The 12,319-nt window shown below is 36.1% G+C and overlaps 1 protein-coding gene across 7 annotated transcripts in view; it reads left to right on the top strand.

Moving 5' to 3' along the window:
- LOC105838958 (glutamate--cysteine ligase) overlaps window positions 1-12,319 on the top strand; it is a 109,454-nt gene that overhangs the window by 84,161 nt on the left and 12,974 nt on the right. For 3 of the 7 annotated variants that reach the window (XR_004963381.1, XR_004963380.1, XM_012684920.3), the window contains exons 8-9: window positions 9,650-9,831; window positions 9,905-10,105. Coding sequence is in view for 5 of the 7 variants with exons in the window: in XM_012684920.3 (XP_012540374.1) it covers window positions 9,650-9,831; window positions 9,905-10,082 (360 nt within the window). In the remaining 2 variants the exon portion in view is untranslated. Of the gene's footprint in view, window positions 1-9,649; window positions 9,832-9,904; window positions 12,292-12,319 lie in introns of those variants that run through there. The other 4 variants (XM_012684921.3, XM_028194327.2, XM_012684919.3 and 1 more) reach the window with 3 other exon arrangements.

The following is a 12,319-nucleotide window of genomic DNA, read 5'->3' as shown; positions in this document are numbered from 1 at the left end:
TTATATGAGGGTTTTTGGGTCGCTGATTACGGGATCTGGCATCAAAACATTCGAATTCGAGATGGCGGATCCAAAATGGCGGTCGGAAATGTTTGAAGTCAATCAAAGGACCACACACAGAGACATTGGAAATCTGGGCACCGGTCAAATTTTGCTAATTATTTACATTAGCAATTTTTCACCGATTTTGATGACTTTTAAATATGTTGTCAGAGTCATTATTTTGAACAACTTTTCCCTATACATGTTACCGCTCGGTCTTAGTTTACGAGTTATATACACTTATTAACAGAAACTTATTAACAAAAAAAGTTTAATAAATACGATACGACACATGCTGTGGCCACACACGGGGGTACAAGGGGGTCTTCGGCCTTCTCTCCCGCACCTATCTTGCCGGTAGGGGTGCCATGGGCAGAAATGCGCAAAAGTACGTAAATTATGTTGATTGTAAATTATGACTTATCTGACATAGTTATTTCTCAACAAAAATACGCACCGTACTTTTGCGCATTTCTGCTCAGGGCACCTCTCTTCTTGCACATATTAGTGGTAGTAGACCGGAGTTAGCTATGTGGGATTGTTTTTTTTTCTTATGTTACTTTCTTTTATGGAGAAGAGGGAGCGGGTCAGGGGGGGGGGGTAGTTCGTCCACCCCGAATTTCCGCCGCCTCCCGCCCCTACTATCTGTGTCTTAAAGGGCGAAGTCTCTCGTTCCCTCTTTGCGTTTTCCTTCTTCTTCATTACTTCCTCCGCGAAGATTTGGAAGGCCTTCCACTTCTCCGACTCGACGATTTGGCCAATCACCGCAACCAAAGCGAGATTCTCGCCGATGGATTGAATGAGCGTTGACCTCTGCGGGTCCCATTTTGGGCAGCCACGGAGGGTATGATCGGTGTCGTCCACCTTTGAGTCGCAGAACCGGAGGTCGTGTACCCTACCTATCTTGTGGAGGAATTTGACAAAGACTCAGTGTCCCGTGATGATCTGCGTTATCCGGTAGGACAGTTGTCCATGTCGTCTATCCAACTATTTGTTTAGGTGCAGTTGTATCTTCTAGGGAGTACTTGCCAAACGCGTTGCCCCTGCAAAGGGGCATGTAGAGATTCCACTGGCGGCGGAGCAGATTCTCCTCATCTCTCCTGATCTCGTGCTCCTTCTCTCGGGTCTAAATTTCCATCTTTCTAAGGTCATTTACTTTGCTATGTACCCTCCTTCTTCTATCCGCCTCTAGCAGCAGTGGGGGCATCCAGGCGAGCAGGGTCGCTGCGTCATAGGACACTGTCCTATAGGCAAAAATCACTCTTTACGCCAGGGATTGCTGTAGGGCTCTCATAGAATGCAGCCACTTTTTATACGCGAAGAGGTTTTCCACCCATATAAGGCTGGCATGTAAGATGCAAGATTTCACCGTGCGCACGTATAGCCTTCTTTTGGTCTTGCATGGTCCACGCAGATTGGACATCAGCCTTCTCAGGGCTAGGCAACTTTGCCCGCCGTCACGGCTTCTATGTGCTCCCTAAAGGACTACCTCGAGTCCAGAATTATCCTCAGATATTTAATGGATAAAGTTGCACGGATCATGGATCTATCAACCGTGATCCACGACCGAGCCACAGTCCACACTTGCGTGGTAGAAAAGCGCCACCTTTGTCTCGTCGGGGGCTACCTCCAGCCTAATCGAGTTTTTCCTCTTGCGATTGAGGCATCCGTTCTGGCACATGCTACGTCGAGGTCGTCAGCCGCATACAGCAAGAGGGAGATATCGTCCGCGTATCCGACGATTACGCATTTGTTGCTCCACACGCAAGATGCTATCATAGGCGATATTTTACAGTAGGGGCTCCAGGATGGGGTACTCCTCTGCTCACAGCTTCCCTTGGAACTAAAATACGTAATGTACCTGTTTGACAGGTAATAGTCCACTATAACTAGATCTTGTCCTAACTGGTCAGATCCATACTGGATCTTGCCTTAACCGGTTAAATCTACACCGGATCTTGCTTTAATTGGTTGGGTCAGTTATGAAACGTTAGTATCATATCTGAATATATTCCTAGTCACAGAATCTAATTCTGTGATGAATCCAGGTTTCCATTATAAAAACCTGGCCCTTACTGTGCCTTACCAAACCCTAGTTGGACTTTATATCCAAGATTGAGCCAGGCTGTCAGATAGTCCTTTCCAAGTTTGAGAAGTTTTGTCCCATTAGTTATCATAATAGATCCCCTCGAATTTGACATATCAAGTATAAAAACATGTATACTTGACTACTTATATTCCGTCGCTTCCATACCTCATAACTCTTTTTCATGACGTCTTGGAGGTTTGGGGCTATAAGGACGTTTGGAGAAATTCGACCAGTGCTCAGATTTGCAATGTTTGTGTGCGTGGTTCTTTATTGAAAATCACTATATGGGTTTTTTTTACGTCGCTGATTACGAATCTGGATTACGAATTCTGTATTTCTAAAGAAGTAAAAATGTGAAAAGTGAGCAGCAATGATTGGTGTATATTGTTAATTCTAAAAATATACACTAATTAGTTGAAACAATGCTGCTCACTTTGCATATTTTCACTTTTTAGAAATGCAGAATCGACTTCCTGGCGTCCAAAAATATTCAAGATGATGGATCTAATATAACGGTCGAAAACGTTTGAAGTCAATCATATTTAATTAAAATTACTTTATGAGGGTTTTTTGGGTTGCTAAATACGAATCTGACATCAAAATATTTGAACTCAAAAGGCGGATCAAATATGGCGGCAGAAAAATTTCGAAATCTCTCAAATTCGCTAAAAATCACTCTACGGAATTTTTGGGGGTCGCTGATTACGATGTTATGAGTGTGATGCACTTACACAAGAAATGTCGCAAGCGATATAAGGTGTCAAATGACACGTCGCGCGCGGACATCGCCCGGCCTACATACCGGGCGTCGCACCGGGCAATGCACCCGGTTGCTTAATAAACAACACCAAAAATCTTCTGATTTTGGGGTGGAATCTGCATAGCTAGCAATTGCTGACTAAGCAAGAGCATTGACCAAAGGCCAGTGACCGGAAGTATCCTCCCCGGTTATACACCAAAAATCGGTATATATAAACACCGAGGTACAGACAACGAGCAGACTCAATCGAATAGCGTACAGCGACGAACGTATGTCGCACAACACGATACTTTGTCACGGGTATTTCAATACAATTCAGTGTAACTTAGTAAACGAATATATACTGTGTTCAAAATCTACTGGCTCATCTCTCACGAAACCTGACCCGAGGAGTACCGACAGACGATCCCAACTACTGTGTCCCTCATTCTACTAAGGGGCACAACAATGAATATGACATCGGAATTGTTGAATTGAAGAAAGTGGATTGAATATTGCAGTGTAATCAGCAAGAAATTTTTAAAGCTGCGATAAATTTTATTTGTGAAGGTTTATGGAGAATTATGATACTTATTTTTGTTCGGAAAAAACTCTTCTATATTTATACTGAACCGTTTCTACAAAATATGTTCATTATACGAAATAAAATGTGTGAATCATGATACGTTTCTCAGCCGTCAAGAAATTGCTGTTCCCCAGCTCTCACTACTTGGAGGTGAACGTAAATAGAAAGTCTTTAGTTTTTTACTTTTTTCCATTTTTTATTTTTTAGTTTTTGTATATTTTTTATATTTATTGTAATATGTTTAGTTTTTGAATATACACTTACTCGAAAAAAAAGCGGTACACCTAAAATTTGTCAAAAAATCACTAAACTTTCAATGACGATAACTACGCGAGTAATAAAGATAGAAAGGTTTCTAAAAAAAAGAAATTAAAGCTTCAAATGTCTACTTTAAGAATTGATTTAGTAAAATTTTGCGTTATAATTTTTTTCAAAATGGCGTATGACAAAGCGAGAGCATGCGAAATTGAAAAATATTGGTCCGAGTTTGTGACGATCCATGGCGTGAGGCAAGTATCGCAACTTAATGGGATAAAAAGCATGCGATAGTACAGAGTTTTCCTTTCAAAATGCTCTTTTACTCGTCTCGATACAATGATTTTTCGCTGAGATATGCGCATTTTAAGTAAAAAACTGCCTTTTTATTCAAATGCGCATATCTCAGCGAAAAATCATCGTATCGAGACGAGTAAAAAAGCATTTTGAAAGGAAAACTCTGTACTATCGCATGCTTTTTATCCCATTAAGTTGGGATACTTGCCTCATGCCATGGATCGTCGCCAAAATCGGACCAATATTTTTCAATTTTGCGTGTTTTCGCTTTGTCTTACGCCATTTTGAAAAAACATATCAGACATAACTGTGATATAAAATTTTTTTAAGTGGCAATTCGAATCTTGAAAATGCTTCTTGGAAAACTTTGCTAGCTGTATTAAGTGCTGAGATATTCAATTTTGCATTTTTAACAATGCCTAATTTTAACTATTGCAAGAATAAAAATTCCGGGTGTCGCTAACAACTATGGTTAGTCTTTATTTTTAACTCGAAACCGTCCTCGGAACCGGATTGTGAGCGTTCGACGTACATGTGCATGTGTGTTGCGTAGCTGACTTCCCACGAAATTTTACTACTCCAGACTCACATTAACACAAGCAAATCTGAGTAGTTATGCGAACGAAGCTTCTCCATTAGGGAATTTTGATATTCGATTTTACCACGTAGAAAAAGTTCATTAGGCTGTATCAGTTCCAGGAATTGCGATATCTAATAAAAATAGACGACTTTTATCTGACTATTTCTTATTAAAAGGTTTTACTATCTGAATTTGCACATCATGAGGCTCTGAAAAGTGCCGTTTTGTGTGTGTGTGTGTGTGCGTGTGTGGGGGAGTGTGTTTACTTCAAGGATAAGGACCCCGTGGCTCGTCAGTTCCAAGGTATTTTGTACTCCAAACCTTCCTTGGGTGTGGGCGCGCGCGCGCGTGTGTGTGTGTGTGTGTGAGCACGAGGGTGTGTAAGCGTGAGTCTATGCGTGAGAGAGAGAGAGAGAGAGAGAGAGAGAGATATGAATATAGATAGAGAGAGGATAGGAGAGAAAGAGCATATAGAGCTCCAGAAGCGATCTTCTTCTTCGCTCTCTCTCGCTCTCGGCTCTCGTCGCTCTCTCAGCGCGCTCTTCTCTCTCTACTTCCTCGCTCTCTCTCCTCTCTCTTCTCTCTCTCTCTCTCTCTCTCTCTCTCTCTCTCCTGCTCTCGCTCTCTCTCCGCTCTCTCTCTTCTCGCTCCCTCGCTCTCTTCTCCTCTCTCTCTCTCGTCTCTCGCTCTCTCTCTCTCTCGCTCTCGCGCTCTCTCTCTCTCTCTACGCTCTCTCTCTCTCTCTCTGCTGCTCTCTCTCTTCTCCTCTCGCTCGCTCTATCTCGCTCTCTCGCTCTCATCTCTCTCTCTCTCCGCGCTCGCATCTCTCTCTCGTCTCTCTCTCTCTCTTCTCTCTCTCTCGCTCATCTCGCTCTCACTCGCTCCTCTCTCTCTCTCACTCTCTCTCGCTCTCTCCTTCTCCGCTCTCTCTCTCCTCTCTTCTCTCTCTCCTGCTCTCTCTCGCTCGCTCTCTCTCTCTCTCTGCTTCCTCGCTCTCTCGCTCTCTCTCTACTCCGGTCTCTCTCTCCCTCTTGCGTGCTCTCTCTGAACCCTCTCCTCCTTCTCTCTCTCTCTCTCTTCGTCCTCTCTCTCTCCTCTCTACTCTCCCTCTCTCCATCCCTCTCTATCTCTCTTGTCCTTCTCTTTCTCTCTCTCATCTCCCTCTCTCATTCCTCTTCTCTCCTATTACTCTTACTTTGCACAATCTCTACTCGTCCGGCAGAATGCACTTCGTAGAATTCTTGTGTCGAAATAGGACACGAGTCGCAGCAAGTCTTTATCCTCTAACAGCCGAGAACACTAGAAGTGCGTAGCGGTCGTCACGGAAAGGCGGGGCTATGGAACGGATGGGAAAAGCCAACAACGAGGGGGGAGATGACTCTGAAAGCCGCTCGGAGACAAATCAATCGGAGCCTGCAGGAAATGCGATCGAACGTAGAGGGGCAAGGTCAATAAAAAGGAAGCTATCACATAGTAGCGACGGATCTGGTGGAAGCTCGAATAGAAATATCTTGGACGTTGGTACGTGGAGGTGGCGAGCTACGGGGGATGAAGGTCAGCTAATGCAAGTGATAAGCGAGCTACGTTGTATGCGAAAGGTGGGGGAGTTGAGTTGGAACTTGAGCGCATGCGTTGAGGCTTCCCGGGGAGTAGTCCTACTCTCGTCTCTTCTCTGCCCTCTCTCTCTCTCTCTCTCTCTCTCCTTCTCTCTCTCTCTCTCTTCTTCTCTCTCTACTCCTCCTCCTCCTTCTTCGCTCTCTTCTCTCTCTCTCTTCCTCTCTCTCTCGTCTCTCCTCCAGCCTCTCTTTCGGTCGCTCTCGACCCGCTCTCTCTCTCTTACTCTCTCGTCCGCTCTCTACGTTTCTTCTCGCTTATCTCCTCATCTCTCTCATGCTCTTCTCTCTCTCTCTCCCTCGCTCGCTTCTCTCTCGCTCTATCCTTCTCCTCTCGCTCTGCATCTCCGCTTACGTTTCGATACTCTATCGTACTCACCTCGTCTTATAGTAAATCTATTCCTCTCTGTAGTCCTGAGCGCCTTACTCTCGCGTCTCTCATCTTCCTCTCTCTCTCTCGTCTCGCGATGAGATAATAGAGAGAGAGAGAGAGAGAGAGAGAGAAGGAGAGAAGAGAGAGATAATATTGCATTAATAGTGTGTATGACCACCTCTTGCACGAATAACTTCCTCCATGCGACGAAGCATACTCTTTATAAGAGTTTGAATTTTAGCTTGCGTAATGTTCGTCCATTCATCTCTCGCCCTATCTTCGCATTTGAATAAAAAGGCAGTTTTTTACTTAAAATGCGCATATCTCAGCGAAAAATCATCGTATCGAGACGAGTAAAAAAGCATTTTGAAAGGAAAACTCTGTACTATTGCATGCTTTTTATCCCATTAAGTTGCGATATTTGCCTCACGCCATGATCACAAACTCGGACCAATATTTTTCAATTTTGCATGCTCTCGCTTTGTCATACGCCATTTTGAAAAAAATTATTATGCAAAATTTTATTAAATCAATTTTTTAAGTAGACATTTGAAGCTTTAATTTCTTTTTTTAGAAACCTTTTTATCTTTATTACTCGCGTAGTTATCGTCATTGGAAGTTTAGTGATTTTTTGACAAATTTTAGGTGTACCGCTTTTGTTTTGACTGAGTGTATATTATAAAGATAGAAAATACGAGGAAAATAAATTCAAATTGAAAGAAAATTTAATTTGTAGAATACAACTTATAACTCATCTGCGCCCATATGAGTTAGATAAATTTTAAAGTTTTTAAAGTCGCCATCTTGAATTGAAATATACTCACATGTACATTTGAAAGTTCATGGTCCATGGACGCAAGATTTTCTCTTTTCAAAGATATTCTCGTCTATTTTCTATGTGTAAATATTGATTGAAAAAACCAATTTCAGTGAAAAATCAGGTTTTTTTACAAATAAATTAACATAAATTGTCTAGATCGCATTTTGGGGAAATTCTGACGGTGGATATTGAAAGTTCAAGAAATTTTACCTAAGAAAAAAGTTGATTTGAAATTTTTTGAGGATTGAATTTATAGTATAATATACCACTGAAAAAAATCACAGAAAACTGTCCGCTTGGGCCTTAATGGGTTAAATATTAAATTAAATTTGTATTTTATCTTTTATGAAAAATACTTTTTTAGTTACAATACATTACATTTTAAGTAAAAGCAAGATGTCAACTTAAAATGACTATTCCTACAGCATGAAATATTGCTGCAACATTGCAGAAATATTATTTTGCAAGATTGGAATATTGCAGCAATATTCCTATGTCCGCTCCACAACAATATTGTGCAATATTCCTACAATATTTCAGCAATATTATAAGATTGCTGTAATATTTCTAAAACGTTAATGCAATATGAAGGAAATGTTGCAGGTGGTTATTTATTTTCATATTTCATGATACTAATTCCTAGACAGCATAAAATTTCGAAAACAGTCGCAAATATGTCCAAACGTCTAAACGATTTAGAACGGTACATTTTTCGGACTTTTGTGCTATCTGAGAATAATCATTATTTGACAGGATATAGAGTTTATTTTTAAATATATGTATCGGAAACATACAAAATGATTTTGTGCCATATGGAATGTTTAAAAGAGCAAGATATCATATAATTATCGAAACATAAAAACATCATGTTATACAGAGTATAACGCGACTCAAAATGTTATAGCGAGGAAATTCTTGAAAAATTAAGTAAAAAGTATATTTTTAAATTTTTATTTTAAGCAGTAGTTTTTGAGACATAAAGATTGCAAGATGGCCAATCATATACTACTTTTAGATGGACGTTTATCTATGAGTCGCACTTGCAGTAATATTAGTGAGCACGCAGATTACATGTGTGTAACATTATCGGTAGTATATATGAAACGCCATGTTCCTATAGTAATACTGTCTATTTTTACAGTCATAGAAGACAATTAATTACTGTATTGTACTATTAATCAAATAATATGTATGTATTATACGAAATATAGATGTGTATTATACGAAAAACGGAAAATGAATTTATTGTCATACCATTACGGCACAATATTTAAAAAGATGTAATTAATTAAATTGACATACACGCACGGATATTGAATCGTTCCATTCTAGATTTAAGCAAGCATGAAGCAAGTCCAGAAAATGTCCATCCTGATCAATTTATATGCTAAAATTATACATGCATGTATGGTTCACACATGTTTAATTGATGTAGTATATAAGTCAGAGTGAGCATCTTCTGGATTTGCTTCACTCAATCTAGTATGGGACGCAACGCTATCCGTGATTACAGAATTTGTTGCACAATTTATGCATCTTTTAGTTCTAATCTTAACATAAAAATTAAAAATAAAAATATCCTGCTCTATTTTTTTATTTGTCCCTTAAAACTATGTAAAATATTACTTATTGTTAGCTCTAGATTAAGAAATACGGATTATAAAGAAATAAATTTTGCAAGACTGCAATATAATATTGCCACAATATTGTGCAATATCTGCTAGGGAATATTACATTTGTAATATTGTTACAATATTGCATAACATCTGCTAAGGAATATTACATTTATAGTATTGCTGCAATATTGTGCAACATTTGCTAGGGAATATTACATTTGTAATATTGCTACAATATTCTTGCACTATTGGTTATATTATGCACTATTGCAGTATTTCTGCAACGTTGCAGCAATATTTCATGCTATAGGGGTACGTTAATATCAAATTAATATTAAAATAATATCCGAAAAATCAATTTTTAATACAAATTAGTTTTTATACATTTCTATGCTTAAAAATTAATTTTTTAAAATAAAAGTACATATTTATTTTAATTTTTAAATAATGTGCACGCGCGCGTGTGTGTATATGTGTGTGTGTAATGTTGTTTGTACTATATTGCAGCAACATTAATAATCGATGAAAAAAATATTTAACATTTAAAAAAATTCAGCATTGTTATCTCTCAGCAATGTTCTGTGTTATATGAATTTATAAATGATAAATTTTATTATTATTCTTTATTTAAATTTTTAGAATGGTGTTTTTCCTGGTCTTGTGCCACTTGTGAATTCGTATCTAGCTAATATGAATGTAGACGCTGATACACACTGCACTATTCAAAGATACCTAAAATTAATACAGAAACGAGCTTGTGGTGAACTGTTAACAACTGCCGCTTGGCTAAGAAAAGAAGTCACTTCACATCCTGAATATAAGTAAGCAAATATGCTCTTTTTTCAAATTTATGCCTTAAATGCGATGTTTTTAATAAATTATCAAAAATCATAGGCATGATGCCGTAATAACACAGCGCATCAATTACGATTTACTAAAAAAAATTCATAACATCGTTTCTAATGATGTATCGTGTCCGGAATTACTTGGACAATGTGTATTGTCTAAAACTACTGATACTATACCTGCTGCTGTTGCTAAAGCGGAAAAGTGTTCAACAATAAATTGTTAATAACAGTGATGTCAGAATTTCAGGTAAATTGGTAAATTTATACTTTTGTAACATTGTTACACATATTTGATGCCGTTAATCTTGTATATTTATACAAATACTTCTGTGTTAATATTTTTAAATAATAAGAGAGAAACACAAAAAAATAGCACAAGATATAAAATTTCATAATTTTATATTTGTAATTTTATATTCTATTTGTTATACATGCTACAGCGTTTTTATTTACCAAATGTAAATGTAAATGTATAATATATTCATAATTTTCGTAATTTCTAACAAATTCTAAAAGATGATAAAGCAGTATTGAATATAATGTATAGAAGAAAATGTTAGTATTGTTATAATGGTAAATTAATTTACATTCCACAAATTATATTTGTATCCGTTTTATATCATTCAATATTATTGAAAATTTGCTGTTTGAGCAAATAATAAGTTTAATTGTAATAATATATTGATAACAGTATAGTTAAAATTATTAAAAATTACATGATTTCTTAACAGAGTGAATTTCTAATAACACGTTACTTTCAGATTTGTCTAATTTGTATTTTACATATTATCGATGGTAGTTAATATAATTATATTTGATTATGATCTTTCCATACATATAAATAATATTCCTTCTTTTGGATCTCCTTTTTGGTAAAACTTTGGTGAAGCATATTTAAAAAATGTGCTGCAGGTTATAACAAAAAACTGAAAAGTACTTTTTTTTTAAGTGAATAAAAAACTGTAAAGTAAATCAAAGGTGTTTTTTATTAAATATAATATATATTTTTATTTACATAAAAAATGTTATGCAGATTTATTATAAATAACATAGCAACTATTGGTCCAAATCTTGCTTATAAAAACGTACTTTACAATGATCACTAACATTTTACTGAAAGCATGCACAAAAATGCTTTGAGAATTTTAAAACTTAAATCGTGATTGAACTTAGGGCTTTTTTGATTTATGTATTTCTAAGAAAATTTAACGATATAATATATTGTTTAAATTTTGTTACTATGAAAAAATATAAAAACCAATATTAATTTTTTCCAAAATTTATATTCATCTCCCCTATTATCTTTTCTTAACACGTATTAATTATCAAAATTTTATAAAATAATGCATAATTTCTATCTTTTACACAATTTTACAATTTTTTTACATATAATTGTAGAAAATTTATTTTGTAAGTTTTACCGGATTTATGATCAAAAATCTCTGCGGACATCAGCACTTGCAAAAATTTAAATTTTAGTTCTCAAAGCATAAAACATTATAATTATTCGTAGTTATTATCTTTATTATAAGAATAACTATGTTTTTGCAAATTGTGTACAATTTTTAGATCTTGATATAGACTACATTTTATGTACTTCTTTTTTTTATTTAGCACACACATTTAATAAATATAATTGAGTTTAAAAAAATGCAACTATTTAAGTGCTAGAACATTAGTTTTAATGCTAGATAATTTATATAAAAAATGTTATAAAAAAAGAAATTATATGTATATGTATCAATAAATAATATGTACTTAAGATTTTAAACTAATTGTATAAAAATTATGGGCGCGCGCGCGCACACACACACACACACACACACACGCACACACACGCACACACACACAATATTTAGAATGAGGCATTTAAATTGAGATACTTGAGAAGAAAACATTAAAAAAAAGTTTAGAGGAGAGTTGTATGATTTGTATGAAGGAAAACAAATAATGGTAAAATAAATCAATTTTTGAAAAAGAATGACTTTTTTAAGTCACATAAAAGTTGTCATCACTTTTTAAACTTTTTACACTGTACAAAACTGGAAAATAACGAAAAATTTTTTGAATTTTTAAAAGAAAATAATATGGAATATGAAAATAATATAAAATAAAATTTGATTTTATTTAACCAAAAATACGTCGTAATGTGTATGTGGAAAAAATAAGTCCGATATCTTTATTTTTGTGCCTTCCAGATTTAATATAATAAGGCCTTTAAAAAGACTGGTTGATACAAAAATAATGGGCTTTGTTTTTTACACGTACACATTACTACTTATACTTATATAAATATAACCAGATTTCATTTACACGTATTATTTTCTTTTAAAAAATTCCCAAAATACTATTATTTTTCCAGTTTCTACCAGGTATGTAAATATGAAACCAGAATTTTTGTATAGAAAATACACGTTTATTGTATGAAAATGATAAAAGATATTTTATTTGAACTATTGTC

This window comes from Monomorium pharaonis, chromosome 5 (assembly GCF_013373865.1).
Source record: "Monomorium pharaonis isolate MP-MQ-018 chromosome 5, ASM1337386v2, whole genome shotgun sequence".
Taxonomy (NCBI): Eukaryota; Metazoa; Arthropoda; class Insecta; order Hymenoptera; family Formicidae; genus Monomorium; species Monomorium pharaonis.
The sequence above is the reverse complement of the archived record's forward strand: the minus strand, read 5'-3'. Positions and strand labels throughout refer to the sequence as shown.